The 23161-nt window shown below is 42.6% G+C and overlaps 3 protein-coding genes across 4 annotated transcripts in view; 2 read left to right on the forward strand and 1 right to left on the reverse strand.

The window, feature by feature from the left end:
• sh3gl3a (SH3-domain GRB2-like 3a) overlaps window positions 1-11565 on the forward strand; it is a 31344-nt gene extending 19779 nt beyond the window's left edge. The window contains exons 2-11 of one of the 2 annotated variants that reach the window (XM_035418634.1): window positions 3106-3174; window positions 3371-3443; window positions 4017-4160; window positions 4637-4770; window positions 6042-6200; window positions 6599-6702; window positions 6914-7038; window positions 7939-7971; window positions 8825-8878; window positions 9417-11565. In XM_035418634.1, coding sequence (XP_035274525.1) covers window positions 3106-3174; window positions 3371-3443; window positions 4017-4160; window positions 4637-4770; window positions 6042-6200; window positions 6599-6702; window positions 6914-7038; window positions 7939-7971; window positions 8825-8878; window positions 9417-9622 — 1101 coding nt within the window. In that variant the 3' untranslated portion in view covers window positions 9623-11565. The remainder of the gene's footprint in view (window positions 1-3105; window positions 3175-3370; window positions 3444-4016; window positions 4161-4636; window positions 4771-6041; window positions 6201-6598; window positions 6703-6913; window positions 7039-7938; window positions 7972-8824; window positions 8879-9416) is intronic. The other variant, XM_035418635.1, reaches the window with a different exon arrangement.
• A 295-nt stretch (window positions 11566-11860) lies between these two features.
• cx36.7 (connexin 36.7) lies at window positions 11861-13274 on the reverse strand. Its single transcript, XM_035419634.1, has 2 exons — window positions 12464-13274; window positions 11861-12427 (listed from the first exon to the last, which is right to left on the reverse strand). The coding sequence occupies exons 1-2, from the start codon at window positions 13049-13051 to the stop codon at window positions 11861-11863; spliced, it is 1155 nt and encodes a 384-aa protein (XP_035275525.1). The 5' UTR covers window positions 13052-13274.
• Window positions 13275-17244: 3970 nt separating this feature from the next.
• Window positions 17245-23022, forward strand: zgc:158785 (uncharacterized protein LOC791214 homolog). The gene is made up of 5 exons (XM_035419998.1): window positions 17245-17514; window positions 19535-19738; window positions 20271-20475; window positions 21653-21859; window positions 22217-23022. The coding sequence occupies exons 2-5, from the start codon at window positions 19581-19583 to the stop codon at window positions 22373-22375; spliced, it is 729 nt and encodes a 242-aa protein (XP_035275889.1). The 5' UTR covers window positions 17245-17514; window positions 19535-19580; the 3' UTR covers window positions 22376-23022.
• The last annotated feature ends 139 nt before the right edge of the window (window positions 23023-23161 follow it).

The raw sequence follows: 23161 nt of genomic DNA on the forward strand, positions 1-23161 counted from the left end.
GAGATAAATATTGTTTTTCCTGCCAATCTTTTAAATCCAGTGCAGCAACCTCGTGTCTATATCCAGGCAGAGGGTCACACTGTTTCTTAAATCACTGTTCGATCTCTTCTGGTCCACTTCTCGCTGACCTGATTGGCACAAATACAAGCCTGCATTCTTCTCCATAATAATCACCCACAGTATGTTTAATCATCTTAGAACTGCCTAAGAATGGCGTCCTGTTGTAAACAAACCGTTTGGCCTTAGTAAACCTGACCGCGGACTGGCACGTGAGTAGGAGGTGGAATAACTTGAAACATGTAGGCGCAGAAATGCTGAGCAGTGCTGTGGTGGTCTGAAACTAAGACTTAGGCTAATGGAATTCAGACTGTGTTATTACAATGCCTATTTACAATTCAGAGCCCCAGCACAGTAGAGATGGCAGCTGTAAAATAACTAGGGCCTAGCTGGACCATACTGTAATGATTTTAACATGACCATACCCAGTGGTTTGTTAGGGGTGTTATATTTAAGATTTAATGGGTATTGCCACCAGAGTAACTTCATCTGAGATGGCTGAATGCTTGATGTCCTTTTGTTAGCTCCTCTTACTCCCCAAATTTCAGGTTTCATGTAAAACAGTTCTGGATAATTTACTGCAACATTGACATTGCTGCCGGTTCACATTTTCTCTGGCCAGTTAATTTTGTGGCGGCATTAGAGCGAAAAGCTGCCAAAGGTGTGCCAGACTGTTGTGGTTAAGCTGCCTTGAATGAGCTGTGACCCCACGGCAATTATTTAGCCACAGATTGGCTCCAAGCTTGCATTGCTACGTGCATATGCGTTTGGTAGCAAATCTCACGAGCGGCGGCAAACCTCAAGTAAATAGTAACGGCAAGCTCTTTAGCATGCAGCTCTCTGAGCCAAATGTGTGTCTAAGCGCAGCGGCCAATGGAGCTGGGCACCTGTGCCAGTCAGCGGATATGTTCCTGCCTCCAATGACAAGCTGTTTTCTGTTCATTTGCATTGATTGACATGTTATGCTCTGAATATGGAGGTTGGTTCACCTGTAGTTATAAGGGGGGATCTGATATTTTCTGGGTGAAGATGGCACAACTTTTACAGTGTGTACGCTGACAGTGAAGGGAAGAGTAGTATCAAGAGAGTGCAGAGTGTACTGTTGCAGTTGTGTGCTCGAATGATGTAAGGACTTCCTGTGGGAGTATCCGATTTCTTTTGTTATTTTATAATAATGGTTTAGTGCAGCAGACTTTGAAGAGAATTAACTGTATACACTTCCAAGCAATGAAGATAATCGTTTGCTCGCATCTTTAAAGTGCTTCCTTTATTCCGATGAGCTCTGTCATGTTCAGTGTCATGCTGCTAAGGAAGTAAGCCACTGCTATGTTTGCAAGGGAGTGTCAACATTCATTTGAATGGTAAATGTATTATTACATATTTCCCAAGTGATTTCTATTCGAAATGGATTAACAGAATACATGCTGCTATTTATATCTATCATTGTGACATTGCTTTTAAGTTCATTGATTGGGCTATTGTTTGTGTTCCTTTGGAGATATTCCAACAGATACTGCAAAAAAGAAGTGGCCTAACGACATTAGATTACGCTGTGTCAATCGTGTTATTTTAAATGGCATCATTATGGCCATGTTACATGTATCGGTATTGTTCTTCCAGTGGAGGTACACTGCTGTGTTGAAAGTTTGTTAACAAAGACATGTCTGAAGAGACATTGTCAAATGTCCAAATGACTGTCATGTTTTGAAATGATTCATAATAATATAATTGTATACATTCCTATTCATTTTCTGTCCTAGCTTTGAAAATTTCATGGTTGTACAATAAACAGATACAGTGTCTGTCTGATAGGGTGTCTCCCTCAAACAGGCTACTTGAAGCATAAACATTGAAAACAATTCTGCTTTACATAGCTATTTATGTAGGTTGATTTGGACAGTTAATGCATTTAGCTAGCATATTTTCAAAACCAGATCATTTCTTCAGACATTTGGATGGCTGCTTAGTCTGTAACTCCAGTCTCCACCATAATCTTCCGTATTATCAATAAAGGCCACAGCTATCTTGCTGGCGGTGTCATTGAAGCTAGATCACATTGTAGATGGATAAAACTTTAAGCTATTCTGAAATAATTACCTTGCTCCCCTATAATTAATTGAGCAGATCTATTCTGCAAATCTATATCTTTTGAATTTCTGCTATCTCTGTAATTCAGGCCTTTAAATAATTAATCACAGACTTTCATCAGCAGCATGCAGAGGTGTACTCTTTTAGAGAAAAGCAGTGCGGGGTCTGCTTTTGCCACCAATAACCCGCCACCACTAATGAGACGTGAGCTTCGGATTTAGGGACCCAAGTGTCACTCATATCTAAACGACCACTAAAAGAGCAGCCCAGGCCAGAGGTGCCTTTGAAGAGGCCTCTCTGCCTTGCATTATCTCTATACAGTATAGTTTTTATTGGTTGTATAAGGAGATACGGATGCCAAACAGATATTCTTTTATGGAAGTAGCTCTCAGATGCCCCTGTATGTATTACAGCGCAATACAGGGCACGCTCTAATGTATTTTACTGTGTCATTAAAAATGCAGGAGCTTCCCCCAGCTATCTCTTTATGGGCCATCAGGAGCGAGGGCACCGAGCACTAAACCCGCGTCAAGTGTTTTCGTATCATGGCAGTGTTCACATGAGCGCCCGGCTGGTCGCAAAATCTGCGCCCCGGGGGCCCGGGGGCCCTCGGGGGGGGGGCATCAGTCCGTTAGCCGAGGGAGCCGGACCTCCTGTTTCCAGGGCCAGGCAGAACCGCGTGCCCCTAATAATCAGATCATTATCGCCAGCTGCCCCATCCATCACTGAGGATGTCCTGTTTCCTGCTGGAGTTTACAGCCGGTATATTTACGTACGGTCTTCTTATCTCAGCTGGGCTGTAACCCGATGGGGCAATAGGTGGGGCAAGACGGGTGAGGTACCGTATCTGGCAGTAGAGATTGGCACCACACGCTGTGCCCCCGGAGCCATTAGTGCCAGCACTCGTACATGCCAGTGCTTTTCCCATGATGCCATTCTGTGTGTGTGTGTGTGCCGTAGCTGCTGAGTGAGAAGATAAGCGGGGCGGAGGGGACGAAGCTGGATGAAGACTTCATGGAAATGGAAAGGGTAAGAGCGACTGCTTTAATGAGCAGGCCTCATCTCCTCCATCACCATGGCGATGCATGGGAACAAACATGTTCTGACAAGGGGGGATAATGTTTTTTCTTTGACAAAAATCGCTGTTCAATGTCAGTGGTGATGGATAAATTACCTGCTGTTTGATTTTGTGTTATTTTGCTTAAATTCGTTCATTTTGTTCCAGAAAATTGATGTCACCAACAAATCTGTTTTCGACATCCTGTCCAAAACCACAGAATACCTCCAACCAAACCCGGGTATGGTATTTACTATTTCAGGGAGTGAGCTTTGAATTTGGTACTTTTACGTAATGCAGTTTTTATCATATAGCAGATATGATATCCTGAAGTTAATTAAAATCTTTGATATTTTAACTTCTTGATTTCTGCCTTTTGAACAGTTCTCTGTGCAGCTAACAGAGGTTCAGTAACTTAATGTGCAGTGATCAGTTTAATTTCTCTTCTGTACAGGTATCTGTTTGCTATTTACTGCCGTCTCTTTGCAGAAACTCATTCACTTTTTTTCAGCAGATGTGCAATTAACCTTAAGTTCCAAATACATTTTTAGCTATTTTTTTTCTAACATTTTTTCAAATATTTAGAACTGGTGTCTGTGCCCCTGGAGTCAGGGCTGTGCAACCCCACACACTTCCGGCCACACAGTACTACAGTAGAGAGAGCACCAATCAGAGGAAAGGCATATCTCTTAGCTCAGCTAATGCAGCGGTTTCCAGACTAATTTTAGACAGCTTGACAGCCTCAACAGCTGCCCTGCATTTCCACAGAGCTGCATTACGTCATCCTTGTACTCCCTGTCCGATTCATTTTCAGCATCCAGAGCCAAACTGGGCATGCTCAACACGGTGTCCAAAATCCGAGGGCAGGTGAAGACCACGGGTTACCCCCAGCCGGAGGGGTTGCTGGGCGACTGCATGCTGCGGTATGGCAGGGAGCTGGGAGAGGAGTCCACGTTCGGTAAGCGTCCCATGCAGAGTGCTAATCCCTCAAGTCCTCCTGCAATGCTATCGCTATGCACACACGCCCCTACGTCCAAGCAACGGCGTCTAGGTGTTAGAATTCTGTCACTGCAAGTAACTCACCTCTGACACCTAGTGGCTGGATCGATACCTCCACCTCACTTATGAGCACTTCACAAACAAAAAAAACCAGTGTTAGAAGCAATCACCAACAAACACCCTTCAAGTAGCGACGTGCTATTGACATGTATAGACTGTATGAGCTCTCAAAAGCACCTTCCCCCAAATGGATTTAACCAAGCAATTTGCTTGAGCAGTGTTGAAGGCAGTGGAATGGGTCAATACTTTCTTATTTATATTTCGTCAGCGGCAAATTGAGGAGATGCTGATCTCTCGAGAGCCGCGTCGTCGAGATGGCGCGTGATTACTTTCCGTGAAAAAGCCGCCGTCGCTGTCTCCCAAAATTCCCTCCAGGGTGCGCGTTGGTCGACATCGGCGAGGCCATGAAACAAATGGCGGACGTGAAAGACTCCCTGGACATCAACGTAAAGCAGAACTTCATCGACCCGCTGCAGACCCTGCAGGACAAAGACTTGAAAGAGATCGGGGTGAGCGCCGCCATCCTGAAAGCACTACTTTGAAATGTGCTAATAATTAGAGACCAAATAAGAACAGATTTCTCCCGCGCGAGAGCCAGTGTGTAACAAACGCTCTGGCGGGTGGAGTCTGTGTCTACTTTGTTATTTAATTTTTTTAACTCTTAAATAATCGTACAGTTAATATGTAGGATTAACTGTACTGTAAAATATTAATATGTACTATGTAATTGACAAACATCGGTCAAGCTTATGTGTATTCATGTTCTAACGTAGCACATCTAAGATGGTTTTGCTCTTGGCTGTTAGGAAATGATTTAAAGTTGGCTCGCTGGATTAACTGAAGTGGGAGTACAGGATTTGCCCTCAGAAGCCTGTGATATATGACATTGTAAAACAACACAATAAAACCAAATGGGATTACAGTCAGTTTAGCACGTTTAATGACCACCACAGACAGTGTGTAAAACTGTGTGGATCGAAGGGCAGTTAATAAGAAAAACTGACATGTGAAAGATACCATTGTGCACCACTTATATTATGTGTCCAATTAAAATACCCAAAGTGGTCCCAGAGCACACACAGGCATCCATGGCTATGGTATGGTTCGGTTTTTTTGTCCCCCACAGCACGCTTTTATAGTACCTGTTTTATACAGCTATGTTCAAGAATGAAATCTGCTCAGTGGGGTAATATATATCAGATGATTTATCAGAGGTAGTCATACTTCCTGTATTAGTGCTTTCATTTGAATGTAATATTTGCAAAGCAGACACAGAAATATTGTGGTTTGGCCTCTGTTTTCTGCCACAGGCAATTTTCCACACTACTGGTGTGCCAGCCAGAATCTACATGCAGATTCTGGCTGGTACAGTCCAGTTGTACAGTACACGTTGTTCAGTATCACAGCTTCACAAGTTCAGCACTCAATATTAGCATACAGTGTAGCTATATGTGTCATTATATATCATAACACTTTCCTATAATATGGTAAAAATGAAAAATGCAATAATCTGACTGCTAATGTTTGATGTCAACGCTTGGCTGCATCCTAGCTAATTTAATGTATTTGAATCTATGCAGATATTGCTGCAACATATTTACATTGCAAATGCCAAACATTCTCTAGAAATCACTGGCTTTGTGATGTAGGAACACAGGGAGATGGGAATATGGCCCACTCAATGAATAAACATGAGAACATTAGAAAAGCAGCACTATGAGAAAGGCCATTTTGGGTAATGTCTGCAGCCCTGACCGACTGGCCGTATGTCACTTTACAGCATCATTTAAAGAAGCTGGAGGGCCGACGATTAGACTTCGATTACAAGAAGAAACGACAGGGGAAGATCCCGGACGAGGAGATCAAACAGGCGGTGGAGAAGTTCGAGGAGTCCAAAGAGCTGGCCGAGAGAAGCATGTTCAACTTCCTGGAGAACGACGTGAGTCTCAGCAGAAGGCCACACCTCTTTTTTTGCACATTGTAGCCTATAAATATCGAACATGACATGGTGAGATGGGTAGAATTGAGTTAAAGGTACATTTTTACACTGAGATCGAGAAGTATTTTTCCACACACACCACAGAGTTGTCAATGCATGGAACGGCTTGCCAAGCGTGGAAGCAGAGACCCCTGGGAATTTGAAGACCAGGCATGGGAAGAGTGCTAGTTCCACACGATGACTGCTCTGTACATTTTCATAAAAGGACAGCCCATAACTGAAGCTGTGTATAAGATTTGGCTGGCTGTAGTCCTGCTTTTCCCACCATCCCCAGCACATCTGCTAGTGTTTTTAGCCTGACCGCTCTCCTCTGGCTGATGCTTGTTGTGTTGATGCAGGTGGAGCAGGTGAGCCAGTTGTCTGCCCTGATAGAAGCGGCACTAGACTATCACCGCCAGTCCGCGGAAATCCTGGAAGAACTCAACAGCAAGTTACAGAGCAGGTAATGACCGAGTTCACTCTTCTGAAAATGCAGAGGGAGTTCATTTTGACCCACCCGCCTGCACATGGGCCAGGTGCAACTTTGGCATCTGATTACCTGAGGAGAAAAAAATACATGAATGCTATGTTGAGTTCTAATCTACACTGTAAATTCTGTGGGAGCTGATTTTCGAGGGTTCAGTTCATTATCTTTTCTTTGTCACCCATCCCAGGATAACCGCAGCAAGCAACCGCCCGAAGAGGGAGTTCAAGCCAAAGTCTATAACGACCAGCTTAGAAACCATTGATAACATACAACACAACGGGCTGTCCTACAGCTCGTCATTCAAATCAACAGGTATTGGGGGTTTCAGTTCTTTGGCCAGCGTCTCACAGGAACAAAAAAATATCGAATGCACTTGCACACACACTGTCTTCGTTTTGAGTTTTCTGTGTTTTTGCCATAGTCATTGTGTAATTTTGTCGCTCATCTTACAGAATCCTTTTATTTTTGCTTTGAGCATTTACATTCCATAAAAGATGTTCATGATGAGAACAGGCCTTTTTGCGTGTCCTCACCTCTTTAGAAATCTTTTGTGTGCAAAGCGGTGCGTGCCCGTCAGGGTGACAGCCCCACTGCTATAAGTCTGCTCTCACTAATGGAGGATATGTGCATTTACACAGGGCCTGGATAAAGCCCGAGCAATGCAGCTGTCTGTTGAGTAATATCAGTAGAAGTGCTTCAAGCTGAAGCTCATATTCCTGTTTGCGGTGGATTTAAAATGGGGAAGAAGAATCGCATCACTTTCACATGTGCACTTTATACCACCTTTACAGCTGTGCAGACATAATTGATATTTTCACTAAATGTAAAGAGGACTAGTTAATTTCATGTTGTCAGATTTCTGGCCCATCTCCACTGTACTACAGGGTCACTATAACTTATCATTGGAATGTAAACTGAAATCATATTTGGCGCTGAAATGAGATGTAAGGGAATAGGTATCGGTGGCTGAAAGAGATGTTCCATTTACACAGCGCAGTGGAGAGACATTCCTTTGTGAAGTTATGCCTTCGTCGTGCGGTTTATCTTTTTAGTGCTGGTCTACTGGCCTGTCACATACACGTCAATCACAGCCTTAAATTGGTCACCCTTTAGGGTCAGGATTGTATACATGAAGAACTGCTAAAATCTGCTGTTGCTTGTAGTTCATCTTAAGACTTTCCAGGTTATTAATGTGTCCATTGTTCATTGCAGATATCCAGATCAACCACACTGTAAATGGAAAAAGTAGGTACAACAAAAGAACAAAGTTTTTCGTACCCCAGATTCACTTACCAGTGTTCCTTACTAACCCTAAAACTTAACATGTACAACTTAAAAATTTTCGGAGGTCATTTTGACTGCAATGCTTGCTGATTGAAGTGCACCTGATTTTTCATGTAAAACTGTAGTCCTAATTGATTGCTACATGCTTCTTTCTCAAGTTAGCAGAACTGTGAAAAATGCATTTGAGATAATTTCATGGATGAGATTCATTCCTAATGAGCACAATGGTTGTCACGGTTACTATAGTTACATTTGGCTAAAATACTCACAGATTTTGGATGCGTGTTAACCGAGCAGCCAGATTACTTCAGTGCTGGTGCATGGTGCCAAAATATTGTGTAAGACCTGAAAGTCTGTTCCAAAATGGTTTTGCAAAATGTGCCCTCTAGTGGCCATGAGGTGGAGTAGCCTTTCAAAATAAAATTAACAGATTGAGGCGCTTGCAATTCAAGAATGGAAATACATTTATTAGACGCTTTAAGGGGCAGAATGGAGAAAAAACTATCTCAGTAAACAGTAAAAAGATGTGTATGTGTGAAAAAAATAGGCTCCTTATTTGGCCACAATAATCTGCTCAGTACTTAAACATTTCATCGCACAGTTTATACCAAGAATTGTAGCCCAGTTTACATTACAGAAAATAAATAATAGTTGAAGAACAAATTAAGTCACAACAATATAGTGGGGAAATAAAGAGCAGTTAACACATGCAATAAGATCACATGAGGTGGCAATATGAAACCTGCACAGTAGGGCCATACATGCCTCCATCTGCCTGACTCACCGCCCATCTCCCTGTTTCCATCTCACCCAGCGGAGCAGTTCACACCTACGCCCCTAACATGGCCTGACAGCCCAAACGGCAATCGTGAGTAGACCCCCCCCCCCCCCCCCGCGCTGGCGTACCGCGGCACGCAGCGGCGTTTGTCCCCGGTCACCGAAACTCATGTTCTCATGCCGTCATGCTTCTGCATTATCGGTATTATTTTGTTTATGGGGCTATTTTGGGATCATTCCCTGAGCTCTAAAGGATGGAGAGTGGAGAGTATCTGGAGTAATTTTTATTAAGTTTAAAATTAAGGTATGTTGACACCTGCCGACGAATCTCGAGAGGAAGAATTCAGGCTGCATCTCAAATGGTCCTCTAGTTCCCTATATAATGGAATAAACAGGCTGTCAGCCATTTGCTAGAAATAGGATGACACCATAATTAGTCCTCTATACAGGGAATTAGTGTGGACCATTTAAGACACAGCTTCAGTCTCTTGAGGGTAATTTAATGCTTCCTGTTAGCGGTACGTTTTCAGCTTGTTTTCCTCTGTTGGACTCAGTGCAGGCTAACGTCGAGATTGCAGCGCTGCTGACCCTACTGTGGCCGCTGACATCTCACTGTCGTTTCCCTCCAGAGTCCGAGGTGCACCTGGACCAGCCCTGCTGCCGGTCGCTCTACGACTTCGACCCCGAGAACGAGGGCGAGCTGGGCTTCAAGGAAGGCGACATCATCATCCTCACCAACCAGATCGACGAGAACTGGTACGAGGGCATGATCAACGGGGAGTCCGGCTTCTTTCCCATCAGCTACGTGGACGTCATTGTGCCTTTGCCGCAGTGATAAACCTCACGCTCCCCAAGCGCAAACTTTGGACCCCAAACCACTTTCACAAAGACGTTTCATTACTGAACCATTCAACGATCACCTGGTTTTTTATATTTCCCTCGCCTTACCACACGGACTTGGGAAAGTCTTAATTTCCTCTGTATTTATTTTGGGACGTTCTACTTGTGGCGCACGTCGCCTCGTGTGTGTCTTTAATGTTTCTCTTTTATTGGCTTGTTCTTTTTTGTGATCTCGCATACAGAGGGTTTTCGGTTCTCTCGCTGTGTCTGTACATTGTTCTGCTCTGACGTGGACTTGTTTATACCCCGCCTGCCGTGGTCTTAAGTGTTCATGAAACACACTTTTAAACTGTGAGTATATTAACTGCAATTCTATGAATGTTCTCACTGAGCCCCTCCGTTTACATGGTATCACTTAACTGTGATGCGAGGAATCGTAGTAAGTATTACAAACTCTTGTGTCGAATAAGGTCGAGAACCTTATTGCACTCACCTTTCAAGTGCTTTTTTAAATGTTATTTGTATTGCACTAAAGCTTTAGAATTTACTTCCATGGATGCACATCGTTGGTTTCCTTTTTAATTTCAAAACATTGCACTTTCTGTTTTCTTCCTTGTTAAGATGAAACACATATTTATATCAGTCATAGCTGTAAGTCATCTGTATTGTGTGTGCATGTGCATGTATATATATATATATATATATATATATATATATATACTGTACACACACACACACACACACATACAGACATATATATATATATAGATTGATATGGACTTGTAATTTGTACTGTATGTGATGAGAATTTCTTGCCTGCTATGTAACGTTAGTCCAATATTGTTGGTTGAATGAAACTTAACAAATTGCAAATGTTAATGAGGCATAGTCCACCATCACATCTTCAGTCAGATAGCTCTGCTTTTATTAACGGAGAGCAGCAATGCTTTCAAGTGTTGCAAGTCTTTGTAGCCAGACTCATAGTGTTTAACTGACAGTTTCTTGTCTTTATAGATTTTAAAAAATGCAATGTACTATATGTTGTCCAGTGAAATTGCCAGGGACGATTACTAATGAAAATTGCAACCCTCAAATAATATGATATAGCCATGTCACAAATGACTACTTATGCCATATGTATGTTAAATTCTATAACTGAATGATTTTTCCAGCATCATTTTTTGTATAGATATGTTTCTGTAGGGGTGTCCTTACATTCCTATTACCCAAAACAAAAAATTGGGTACAGCCATTCATTTTTTACACAATTTCATTTCACGTGTGTATTTTTGTTATTTCTGGACCGACAAAGAAGAGAAAAATAGATGAACATTTGATTGCTAGTAAATTAATGCAGATATTTTGATACAACAAAGTAATCAAATGCCATAAGTTCACTGAAACTTGACAGTAAACCCTTGATCCTGTAAAATAAGTGGAGACTTTATATCAAGGGGAAATCAGGGAGTGTTTAAAAGAACATTAACTGAGTAAAGCACAGCACTACTCTCTGTGCCAGTATTTAACCTAGACTGCTGATCCACTTCAGTGAGTCTGACATAGAGAAAGCACCCAATTACAAGTGGAAAAGAACCTTTAAATAAAATTGTATTACATTACACACATCTGGACCACCTTCATGGGTGTTAAATGATGGAGACTGAATCCCAAATATGTCATGAAATTGTAGAAGCTGTCACATCTCTACTTTGCAGTTGAGTTCTTCTACAGAATTATTTCTCTGGTTTTGTTCAGCTGCACTAGGATCTATCTCTGTTCAGTATTCATTTTTCCAAACCTTGGTGGAAACGTGGGACTAGATTTATCAGCATTTTCCTCTTTCCTGCAGTGTAATTTATACAAAATGGTTTTATAGATGTTGTAAATGAATATATTAATACATATATTACGTAAATAAATGAGAAAGAAAATACTGAACAAATGTCTCCAGAGTTTCTTCTTAATCATGTCTAGCTCATGTGTGGTATGGTTTTATCTGGTGACACACTATCTTCAGCCATTAATGTAGCCTACATAAACCATACCAAATAATCACTAGCAATTTTAACTGTCACCACAGGACCAATGTCAGCACTGATGTCAGACCGGCATGGCATTACCATAGATGTGTGGGAAAACGCCAGAACCTATTTCCGCGATTGAATTTAAGACTTACTCATTGTTATGAAACATTGGCATTGCACTGTGAAACCTTCCGGAACCTTCCGAGAGTTTATATCCAGACCTCGGAGCTCCTCTGCTTGGAGGACCTCCCTTTGCTGGTCTTGCTCTTTACAGACTGCGTTCCTCTGGGGTTGTCCTGGCTTTGCGCTTCTGCAGCCATTTCGTCTTTAAGCGGGGAGCAGTTTCCTGTGCAGGTCCAGTCTGGCTTGTGTTCCACCACCAGGTCTAACGTGGGCAGAGACGTGGTGCTGGTAATGTCCCTGAATGTAAGGGAGGCCACCGATTGGCTGTCCTGGTTTATGGCCTCGTAGCCTCTCCACGGGCTCTCTTTTATGCGGATAGACGTCTTGATCTTTTTCCAGCCCAAGTGGTTCAGCTCCAGGAAGTTCAGGAAGATGCAGAATATCCCAACGCAGAACATGAAGACGAGGAAGACGGTCTTCTCCGTAGGCCGGGAGACGTAGCAGTCCACCCTCTGGGAGCAGGGGAAGGCGGTGCACACAAAGTGAGAGGGGACGTGGAACCCGAACAGGAGCCACTGGGCGAAGACGAAGCCGATCTCCAGGGTCGCCCGGAAGCACACGTGGAAGACGTAGTATTTCGACAGGACTCCCGACTTCCCGCTTTCCCGGAAGACTCGCGATCTTGCGACAGAGCTGCCGCTGGCCGCTTTGTGATTGCTCTGAGCAGCGATGCCCTCCAGCACGTCTGCCAGGCTGTGCCCCAGGTGTCTGTGGGATTTGATGGAGCAGCTGTCGGAGTCGCAACTCCTGTCGTAGGTCTCTCGGCTCTCTTTAACGTGCTCCCCCTCCGGATGTTTGGAGAGGTTGTGCCAGGTGTAGATGATGAAGCACAAGGACGGCGTGGACACGGTGATGATCTGGAACACCCAGAACCTGGGCTGGGAGATGGGCGCGAAGGAGTCGTAGCAGATGTTGGAGCAGCCCGGCTGGATGGTGTTGCAGACGAACATCTCCTGCTCGTCCGTGTAGACGTCCTCGGTGGCCACGGCGACGATGAGGAGCCGGAAGATCACCATGACGGTGAGCCAGATCCGACCGATCATGGTGGAGTGCTGGTGCACGGCGTCCAGGAGGCGCTTCAGCAGGGTCCACTCGGTCATGTCTCTGCGCAGGACTTTCCCGAAGTACACGACTTGAAATAGATCCACTTTACTCCTGGCAGTGCCGCGGACAGCCGTTTTCATGTTACAGCTCTGGCCCTGGAGCTGCGGTGCCATCACTGCAGCGAGCCATCGCTTTCTCCTTCAGAGATAAGGTGAGTCTGCACCACCGCTGGCCACTTGACACAAGTCACATGGTCACCTCTCTTGTCTTCGGTCTCCATTTTAAAACCGTTTGAGAGACGGCACTCTTCCTCCTTTAGAGGACACCGCGATAATGCCGACTGATAACATTCTTTACAGATTACTCTGTTTGAAGATGCTGGGGTTGTTTTTCCTTTAAATGGGCATGCATTTATAAATATTTCTTAGATAAAGAATGCCATTTTGAGGGCGTAGACCACTAGAATAACCTGAGTATGGATTATGTTTAAGAAAACAATACAGCTTCAGATTCCACAAATATATTTGCTGCAAGTGTATCAAGATATTTGGAGAAATTGGCATGAGGTAATAATCCTAGATCAGAGGATGGACGTGGTGTGTCTATCAATAGGTCTTGTGCTGGAGAGGGTCCATTACCAGAATCTCTTCTCTAATTGGTTCGATCATCTCTCTCAACATGTAATTAACACCTTGGGCCCAGTAGTGTTAGAGGAGAACTGTTTTATTTAAATTGAAAAAATAAATTATTTTGACCTGTCTAAGAAGTGCATTTTTATTTTTTGGGAGGGCATTTCTATGGCAATTTCCACATGATGTATAAATAATTTCCTTGATGACAAGGGAAAAAGAGAAATAATTAAAAACCTGGCTAAAGAGTACTTTACCAATTAGAGATTAAAGACAAATTTGGCTACACGACACCCAACCAATACAGAGCAGGCACAGCTGGCCCTATGCAACATCACTGCTGATCTCTCCAAAAGACATTTTCCTGCTTTGATTTGTTACAAGAAAGCCTACCAATAAAATGTGTTTATTTAGCCGCGTTTCCACCGCAAGAACTTTACCCCGGAACTAGGAACCTTTTGAGGAACTCAGTGCGTTTCGACCGCAGGAACTTTAAGAAAGTATGGGTACCATGCCTAAGAGAAATGTAAGATACTATACATGATATGTGGCCAGATATTTTTTGACAGATGCATGACCACACTGCACAGTGCATTGGGTTGGAAAATGTATTTACGTAGTAGTTCATTTATGTATGTTTTCAGGTGTCACTGTAATAACTGTTATTGTAATAACTTTTCTAATGAATATAAATAAAATATGAGATAAAGCATAATCACTTGTTAAAGTGAGGTTTTATTTAATGATATTGTTAAATACTGTTTCTTACTTCAGAAAACCTGTTCTACTGTAAGCGCCCTGCTACACACTGACCTGCTCCCCTGTTTAAGAGTGAACCATTAAACCATGGCTAAATCTGTTATCTTAAAACTCTTAACTATTAATGCTTCAAACGCTGTTGCGTGCTCTCCTCTTACAGCTGTCAAAGCTCAGGGCTGTGTCTGACATCTTTAAGGAAATAAGAAAGATTCTCAGAATATGCAGAGTGCTCGGGGCTTACCAGCTGAATAAGCCCTGGGTGCCCTTATTTGCGTCCAACATAAGGAGACATAATGATAAAATACTTACCATGACTAAAGTTCTTACCGATAGCCTTTTACACTCGCCGATTCCCTCTGGCTATCAGATTAAGGCCCTGAGGTCCCGCCTCTCAGTAGGCCTCTCCTGCATGACTGTGTGGAACAAAGGGGAAGGGGCTTTCTGTATGTTTCTGTTCCAGCAGAGCACCCAGACAGGGGCTGCCCCAGCAGGGGTGCTTCCTCAGAGGGGTGACCCCCGCCGTCCCGTCAGACTGTCTGATTACACCCTCACCCCACAGCAGCCCGAGCCACACGCTATACGCACAGCAAGGTGAACAAAGCGGGATATGTGCGCACGCACACATACACGCACATACACACACACACACACACACACACCTGCACATACACAAGTGCACATGCAAATGCAAGCATACAAACACAAACGCATAGAGGCAATGAGCATACACAGACATGTTTAATTTTACCATATGTGAAACTATTTTGGTACCCCTCACCTTCCTGACCTTGAACTGATAACACAAAAAAGGGACACATGCATTTTCCCATATCCTGTGCAACACTGTCAGAATTGACTTTCCTATATTTCACTTTGAGTGCATAGTTTTGAGTAAAGTAGCATTTAGCACAATTTTGTATATTACAATTAAACTGTATACAATAGGCTGGGAAACCACTTAGCACGTAACTCTTGAACATATCAAATCAATACAATTTCTTTTAAAAGGCAACAAAAAAAAGGTTTGTTTGTCTTTTTCTAAAGCAAGCCATGAAAGTTTATGTGGCTGGGGGAATTAATAGGAACTTAAACATCAAGTGGCTATTTGGGCTATGCCCAGGGGACACCATAACGTGGTCTCTTACTGCCTCCAACAATAGGGGCGTTATCCACGGGCACTGGGACAGAGTGTAGGGTGTGACACCGCACCTCGCTGCAGCCTGGCCGTCTTGTCTGACCTTAGAAAAGAGGAAGTCCATCTCCATACCCAAATGCCAGGTTTGTTTTCATCCCTATGATAATCTGCGGCGTCTGGGTTCTCTATACTGTCCCCAAAGTGTCAAAGGAATTATTCACCCCCTCTTTCTGTTCATGAAGGAATTCACAATGATGTCCGTCCCCCCTTGCCTTTGTCTGAAGCAGCTTGTGAATGAATAGCAGATAGGATTAGAGCAAATACAAAAAAAAAGAGAGAGAAAGAAAGAGAGACGGAGAAACGGGAAGAAAAGGAGAGCTGAGAGCTAGTGGCAGGTCCCAGCTTTGCCTGCAGAAAGAGAAAGTCTCCCACAACTCCCCTTGGCAGTATTTTAAACAGCTGCACTTTCATCTTAGCTTAGAGAAATCATATAAAGAAAGAACAAGCCATAAATATGAATGGACAGGTCGCTTTTTATTGCCTCCTTTTCATAATCTCTCCTTGGGTTACAGGCGATGTGGATTTCTCACATTTATTTCTGTATTGAATCTCACAGTCTACGGTATACGGCTGAAACAGTGAGCGTAACTGCTCGTCTAGAATGTCTGTTCTCATTTTAACTTCAGCATTGTGTGTTCCTTGGTCATAACAGTGCTTTGCTTCACAAATGAAATACAGTTTGTTCCGCTGCGACACAAAATAAGAAATAGTAAATCGAAGATGCGTGTCCAGTCTAACAAACACACAAAAGGTAAAGTAATAATTGTAATCATTTATGGCTTGTTTGCAAATACAGAGCAGGCATTACAAACAAAAGCCATTGTCCCTGACATGTCTTGTTACATTTCAAGAAATATTTGTTTTGTCTGGGGTTCCCAAGGAGGAGAAAACAATAGCTGACGGCAGTGTTTTGGAGAAGTGTGAAATTTTAACATTTCTTCTAGCCTTGTCATATGCACCTACTTCACTGTAGATAAAAACGTCTTTAAATGACAAAAAAAAAAATATTAAAATAAAAGTCATAAAAGCTTCAATGCAAATGTTATGCTCCATACAGCACTTATTGTCCCTTGTATAATTATACTGATAGTAGCTTGTCATGCCTCCTAGTTTGATTTAGCATAGGTTAAGTCAGAGTAATGTTTACTGTGTGAACTGGACTTAATGTGTTCATGGCTATGAATAACTGTTACAAAATGAGTATTGTACCTTATCGGACCTGTGTTTTGTAGTTGCTCCAATGACCTTCGGTATTGCCCTTATTGCTCTGGATAAAAGCGTCTGCCAAATAAATGTAATGTCATGTAATGTATGGTTCAGTCTGCATCGAGAAATAAAACAGAATGTTGGTCTGTTAGCCTACTTTGAATTCTACAGGGCTTGGTTATGTTATACAGAGGAATTCTGTAGTCTCTCTGAATACGTTTGCCATTATCTGTGAGTTTCAATCAATTTAGTGGTCACACCTTAATTCCTGTCTGGATGTATTTTGATCGCACTGTACATTTTACACTGTGCACGTTACAGTATGTGCGTCGAATGTTAATGGGATCAAAGACACAATGCCTTCGGAAGATAAGCCAGGCCTCTTAGCCAGGTGGCTAAAATTAGAAATAGCCTACACTTCATGGCAACAGTTCTGGTCTTACCTTAACTGACTCTGAAGTGTGAACATTGTCTGTCCGAATACAGATTTTTCAGTCAGTGCATGGCCAAATTACCATAATGTCTGTCAAATTAAAAGTCTGGCTACGGCAATGTCTAACTGGATTAATGGGCTACGGCGAGTAGGTGCCCTTGGTGTAGCTCACAGTGATGTGAAAAGGATTTCCATTTGTCTAGTCTGTGCCTACTTTCCCCATCTAATCCCCATCTATTCTCACCGCTGACCTTGAGTTGAATGCTAATCTGAACAGTGAGGAGCGGCAGACTGTCGAGAGCGTCTGGAGGCAAAACACTCAGCAGGCTGCAGACTAGGCTTCCTCCCCCGTCTAACTCGGGCGGCTTGTTTTCATTTGGTGCCTGGGACATGAACCGCGTCGCTGCCTCGGTGGTAAGCAGTTTACATTTAAACATTCCCGTATTTGTTTTTGTATTTGTTTAATTTGGGTTGTCAGTGGTGAGTTAAAGTTAAACAGTACTCTTGCGGGTTGCCATTTGTTGCTTTTCACCATGCTGAGTACAGCGTTTGCTTAGTTTTGGCCGTGCCCCCTCGCAGGATACTGAGGACCGTTCACAGCTGAGCTCATATAAAAACATGCAGATCGTGTGAGACTGTAAACCGGCTATCTGTGCGGCTGGGTGCTTAGGTTTTAGTGTGCTGTTGTAAGATTGATTTTGCTTTGGATTGACTGCATTAAGCACTCACTTTTAAAAGTGATGAAAACATATTTATGCCATTTGAACGGTGTTTGTAGACTGCTCTGCTCATATCAGCCTAATTCATTGCAACATACTGTGGATGATTATGTACAATATCTTTTGCAAATTGTTTATATACAGACATTTACCAGTAATAGGGAGTAGAATATGATCCCATCACACACTCTGGCATTGAGGGCAATGCAGTGTATGTGTATTAGACACTAATCCTCGTTCAATTCAGTGAATAACAGCCTTGCATTACGTAAAGGTTAGAAAGGGCAAATTCTGTGCAATTTGCTGCGATGGCCACTGTTTTAAATTGTTGAATCAGTACAGATACATGCTGTTATGACTGAAGTTTCACTTTCAGTTATAAATGTTAGGCTTCAACAAATTGACTTACAGCTACAAAAATGATGTTGCATTCCCATGTATAATCATGTTTAGCAACATACTGAACTACCATCTGCCAATTTGTTAAACTGGAAACAACCACTGAAAATATTCCAAGCGCATGTGTATTAACAAAAAAATAAATCTATCATTATTAATAAACACACAATCAGTAATTTGGATAAACAAGAACTGGAAAAAAAAAGCCGAAAACACAACTGTTGTCTGGATGTGACTGCCCTGGAGAGCTAAAACTGTTTGGAAATAATGGTTGGACACATGCAAAAACAAGCTCACATGAGGAAATGGAGCTTCTGTTGCTGTGTTGACTTATCCAATTTATACACTTCCAGAACAGGATAAGAGCCCCAGGATTACCAGGATTGTTACCCCCTTCTCCCCGACCTCTGTCTGGAGATGTCTGGGGATGCATGTTAAACCTGAGATCAAAGGGATGCCAGGTCTGCCGGCCAACCTTCCCTCCTTTAAGCCGCCCTCTCCACTCTGCTTACAGCCAAAACAACATGCCACCTAAAGCGTGCACTCTTATAAAACATAATGAGGAATTATAAAGGAACTCATTTCACCCCACCTAAGATGACTTGGTGCTATTGTATTCACGCTCTGAATTATAGAGGCAGTCGCATTTGCCTGTATAATATGTGGGAAGCCATTAAAACAAAGAATTATGTCAAATACCAGAGGCCCGATTTTCAGCTGAAGATATAATTGGCTACTTTAGGGAACCGTCTCTGGCATCCTTGGGAAAGTAATGCTGGGAGGGAACAAACTAGGTTAAATACACTGCGGCAAACATTTCATATGCATTTCAGACTTTTTTTTCCCCTCCCGAATGCAGACGGGAGGGATTAAACCTAAGAGCACTTGCGCACTCGCAGAATTGACCTCCTTGTGTGGTGAGCATCCTTTGATTTCCCATCATTTGGTTCCTGGTAAATATAGCCTGCTGACACTCATATAAAAGATGCACAAAAAATAACTTGGGGGGGGGGGCAATCGGCCATTATTCCATTGTTTGGGTGCTACTTAAGAAGGATAGGATGTAGACTCGTGAGCAGATTAAGGGGAAATTCCCAGGGAGCACCACAATGAATGGGGAGTCTATGCTATCGAGTTTGTATGGATCAACATCTTAATTGGCAAAGCCGCACAGATGAGTTTGTTTTGCTTTGTTGCTCGACAGCAGGGTCAAGCTCCTTGCGGAATCGGCCATTTTAATGTCTCAGTCTGAGGCCTGTTGAGTTTCACCTGCGGCATTGTTTTCCTGCCCTCTCTGTGCTTCTGTCCTGTTTCAGGTGAGATTTGACTGAAAGGAATTAATGGCCCTCATGGGCAGCAGCCATGGCCTCTGAGGAACCTGTGGACCCGGCAGTGGCCGGTACTGTGGTGAAAGCTCCTCCAGACGCCTCGCAAGAGGAGCATTCGGCCCCCCCTGTGCAGGAAGTGATTGACTGCAGCAGCCATGTCCCATATGCAGTGTCCAGTCCCAGCACCAGCAGGTGGGTCAGGCCCAAAAAGGTGACAAAAGAAAAATATAAAGTAAAGCAGGATATCCAGCTGCTTATACTCCGAATCGATTTTGTACATCACATTTCATAGCACTGAGATGAAAAATGATTGATGACCCAGGCTGTTTCACTTATTTTTTTTAAATTCAGACCTTGGCCATTTACAGAAAACTAAGCCATGTTCATCCCTGTTGGAAAATATCAAATCAAATATGAGATGCTTATTGCAAGTAGAAAAGATTCCTAGGAAAAAAAGATTGCAGATTGACTGAATCCTTTCTCTACTCTACAGCCCATTTTGCAAGTGGTATCTTTGTTTTGGTCTGGGGTAAATTAAGTATATTCCCTGTTAGAACATGATATAATATTCTTAAGTAACATGCTTAATTAGAAAGGATTTTTTGGATTTGTACAAATATGTTAATCATCATATGGCTGTGTGTAGAAAGGGGTTTTGAATATTGCTAATGATCAATCCAGACCTTGTTGGCAGTATTAACTGAATCCCTCTGTGGTAATGAAGCCTTTGCAGTGAGGACTCCTTCTGTCGGATCTGTCACGAGGGCGACGGCGTGGAGGACCTTCTGTCCCCCTGCGAATGCGCCGGCACTCTGGCCATGGTCCACTGCAGCTGTCTGGAGCGTTGGCTGACGGCCTCAAACACCAGTCGCTGCGAGCTCTGCCACTTTGAATTTGCCTTGGAACGCTTGCCAAAGCCACTCACCGAGGTAAAAGGAAAACGTGGAGACTCAGCTGCGACCGGCCTTCGCTTTAAAGCCGTGACAAAGCCAGGAATTAAGCTTCTTCACCCCCTACTTCCCCCTCGTCTTTGAAAAGGGCAATTGAAACCATTATGACAATTAACTGTATGTTAGTTAGAGACCCCGATGTCCTGAAAGTTTGAGGAATTAATTCAAGTATAAATATTGTTGTCTTTACACAGAGGTGAAGAAGAAACTAATTAAAGTAAAAAATGAGTGTTTTGCACATATCCTATATATATTTATGGGGAATTCACAGGCCTCTGGTAATGATATTGCTCTACTATACAGCTTAATGACCATTACATGATAGACATTTATTATGGTTTCTAGTTTATTCCTAACATATCTTTACAAGTTAACAGTCCTCAGCTGTATTCACCAAGGACTTAAAAGTTGAGCTAAAAATTTCTGCTCTGCAACTTCGGCAGGGCCCAGATCCCATGTCAGATGATGGATGGTAACGATCGTCGTCTCCCCTCGTAGTCCGCCGCCCGTTAAAGAGTCTGCTTTCCTCCAGCTGCTTTTAACTGCAAGCCACTTAAGCATGAAAATGAGATTAGATGGCGTTTCCTCGCTATGGCACAGAGGACAGGGTATTATGTTATATTAATGGACATTATCTCGTGCACAAACTGGGACGCGGGATAGTGCAGTAATCTGCTGATTCCATCCCATGTGCCTTACGACCGCAGTCAGTAGGAACAGCAGCCTGGCTGGTGCACCCTGTATTCCTTAGATTGCTTGTCTCTCCAGCCTTGTTGTAGGGTAAGTGGCTTGGCGCCAGCTCTCTGATAAAGAAAGCACTTACCTATTAGGAAGAATTATGGTGTGAATTCCTAAAAATTGTGTCTTTAACTTGGATTTGTGAATAAATTAACTTAAATAAGTATTACAAGTTTATAACTGGCCAAACTGAAGAAAAAATTTAATACTTGGATTTATTTGAAAGGAAAAGTTAGCCTTGATTGAAAACAGGCCTACATGTTATTTTTCAAGCTGTGACACTACTTTGTTGAAGGTTAAATCTATATTTGCAAATCCACTGGCCCATTGATCTGTTTACATGAGGTTGTAATCTTTGTGATATAATTCTGTACTAACGCCATTAGATTAACTGCAGATCTTTTGTTGTGGTTCTCAGTGGCTGGACACCCCGTCCATGCAGCACCAGAGGCGAACACTGTGTGGTGACATCATCTGTTTTATGTTCATCACTCCGCTGGCCTGTCTGTCCGGCTGGCTCTGTGTCCAGGGGGCCATGGACCTCTATTACAGCAACAGCATGGAGGCTATTGGCCTCATAGTCCTCACTCTTGCACTGTTCTCCATCTACCTGTTCTGGACCTTTGTGAGTACCAGCCATTTTGCACATACTGAGTATAGTTCCCTCCAGAGAGTACTACTGTGAAAAAGCAGGAATACAGGGACACGTTTTGGACCAGACCAGGACTTTAGCTTTAAGATGTAAAAAGTGTTGCTCATGCTGTTGCAACCTAATAAAAAGGGGTTGATGTATTTCACAGTATATGAGGTTAACTTTTTTTTTTTTTTACATATTGGAAAAATAGTGCCACTGTTATATTGAGTAGAACCCTGCTTTGGCAATAGTGTGATTGGTTTAATCTAGATGAATTTACTGATCAAAACTTTTTTTGTGGAAACTTAAAATATTAAAAACTAAGCAATTATGTGTCCTTGAACACAGGTGTCTTTGCGCTACCACATTCATCTCTTTGAGGTGTGGAAAAGGACCAATCAGAGAGTCAGGCTCCAGATCTCCAGGCCAGCACTGTTACCACCTCGCCAACAAGAATTTCCCCAGCTCTTCATAAACAAGGACACCAGCAAGGAGACAGTGGTGTAGCTCTGCTCACCATCACCATCTCAGGTGGACAACCACTCCCACGGATTAAACCCTTATTTCCTTGGGCTGAACAGACTTCATGATGAATACACCGCCATTTTCCTTTTGTTTGAGAAAGAAAATTGACCGTTTTAGACTTAAAGATTTAGTTTTGTCAGAATTTTTTATTTTTATTTTTTTTTTTTAAGTAAATGAAATGGAATTCCCTGGGAATGTGTTGAATTTTGGGAGATTTGGGACAATTTCTTCTTAAATGTCATTTCAAGACAGCCAGTATCTCCAGCACTACAAACTTCCATTGTACGTCGCTTTGGATAAAAGCTTCTGCCAAATAGGCCTAAATGTAAGGTAAACTTCTATACAGCTTTGAAATTCCCAATGACACCAAGCTTTCTGTGCTGCTATGATGTGGTATTTATACAATTATGAACAATCAAGTCTTTCAGGTTTATACTTCAGAGCCAAATGGTCAACCTGTACAAAAAATGAAGACCTGTGGCATCAGTTCAGTAAAAATCTTTATTGAAGTTTTACAAAATACTGTAGAATACATTCTGTTGCAATACACATTCAATAAATAACTGAAGACATCTGTGATTTCTACAGCAAGGTTATATCCTTGTCCTTTTTCAAGACAACAGACTATAAGAGGCCTTTCCAATATTTTCACGTTTGTCTTTTACAGATTATTGCAAATTATTTTAATAAAGCCAAAGGGGAAAAAGAACAATGCCTTCGTCAAGCAGTGTGCGAAACTTAACTACATGGATAATTATGGATGGGGAG

This window comes from Anguilla anguilla, chromosome 5 (genome assembly GCF_013347855.1).
Source record: "Anguilla anguilla isolate fAngAng1 chromosome 5, fAngAng1.pri, whole genome shotgun sequence".
Classification (NCBI taxonomy): domain Eukaryota; kingdom Metazoa; phylum Chordata; class Actinopteri; order Anguilliformes; family Anguillidae; genus Anguilla; species Anguilla anguilla.

What these genes read in the sequence shown, in the direction of transcription:
- cx36.7 (XM_035419634.1), bottom strand. Translation starts at nt 13,051, where the DNA reads ATGGCACCGCAGCTCCAGGGCCAGAGCTGTAACATGAAAACGGCTGTC. An exon ending in AAGCGGCCAGCGGCAGCTCT is followed by an intron (nt 12,428 to 12,463) that starts GTCGCAAGATCG and finishes GAAAGCGGGAAG; the next exon opens with TCGGGAGTCCTGTCGAAATA.
- zgc:158785 (XM_035419998.1), top strand. Translation starts at nt 19,581, where the DNA reads ATGGCCTCTGAGGAACCTGTGGACCCGGCAGTGGCCGGTACTGTGGTG. An exon ending in TCCAGTCCCAGCACCAGCAG is followed by an intron (nt 19,739 to 20,270) that starts GTGGGTCAGGCC and finishes GTGGTAATGAAG; the next exon opens with CCTTTGCAGTGAGGACTCCT. An exon ending in TGCCAAAGCCACTCACCGAG is followed by an intron (nt 20,476 to 21,652) that starts GTAAAAGGAAAA and finishes TGTGGTTCTCAG; the next exon opens with TGGCTGGACACCCCGTCCAT.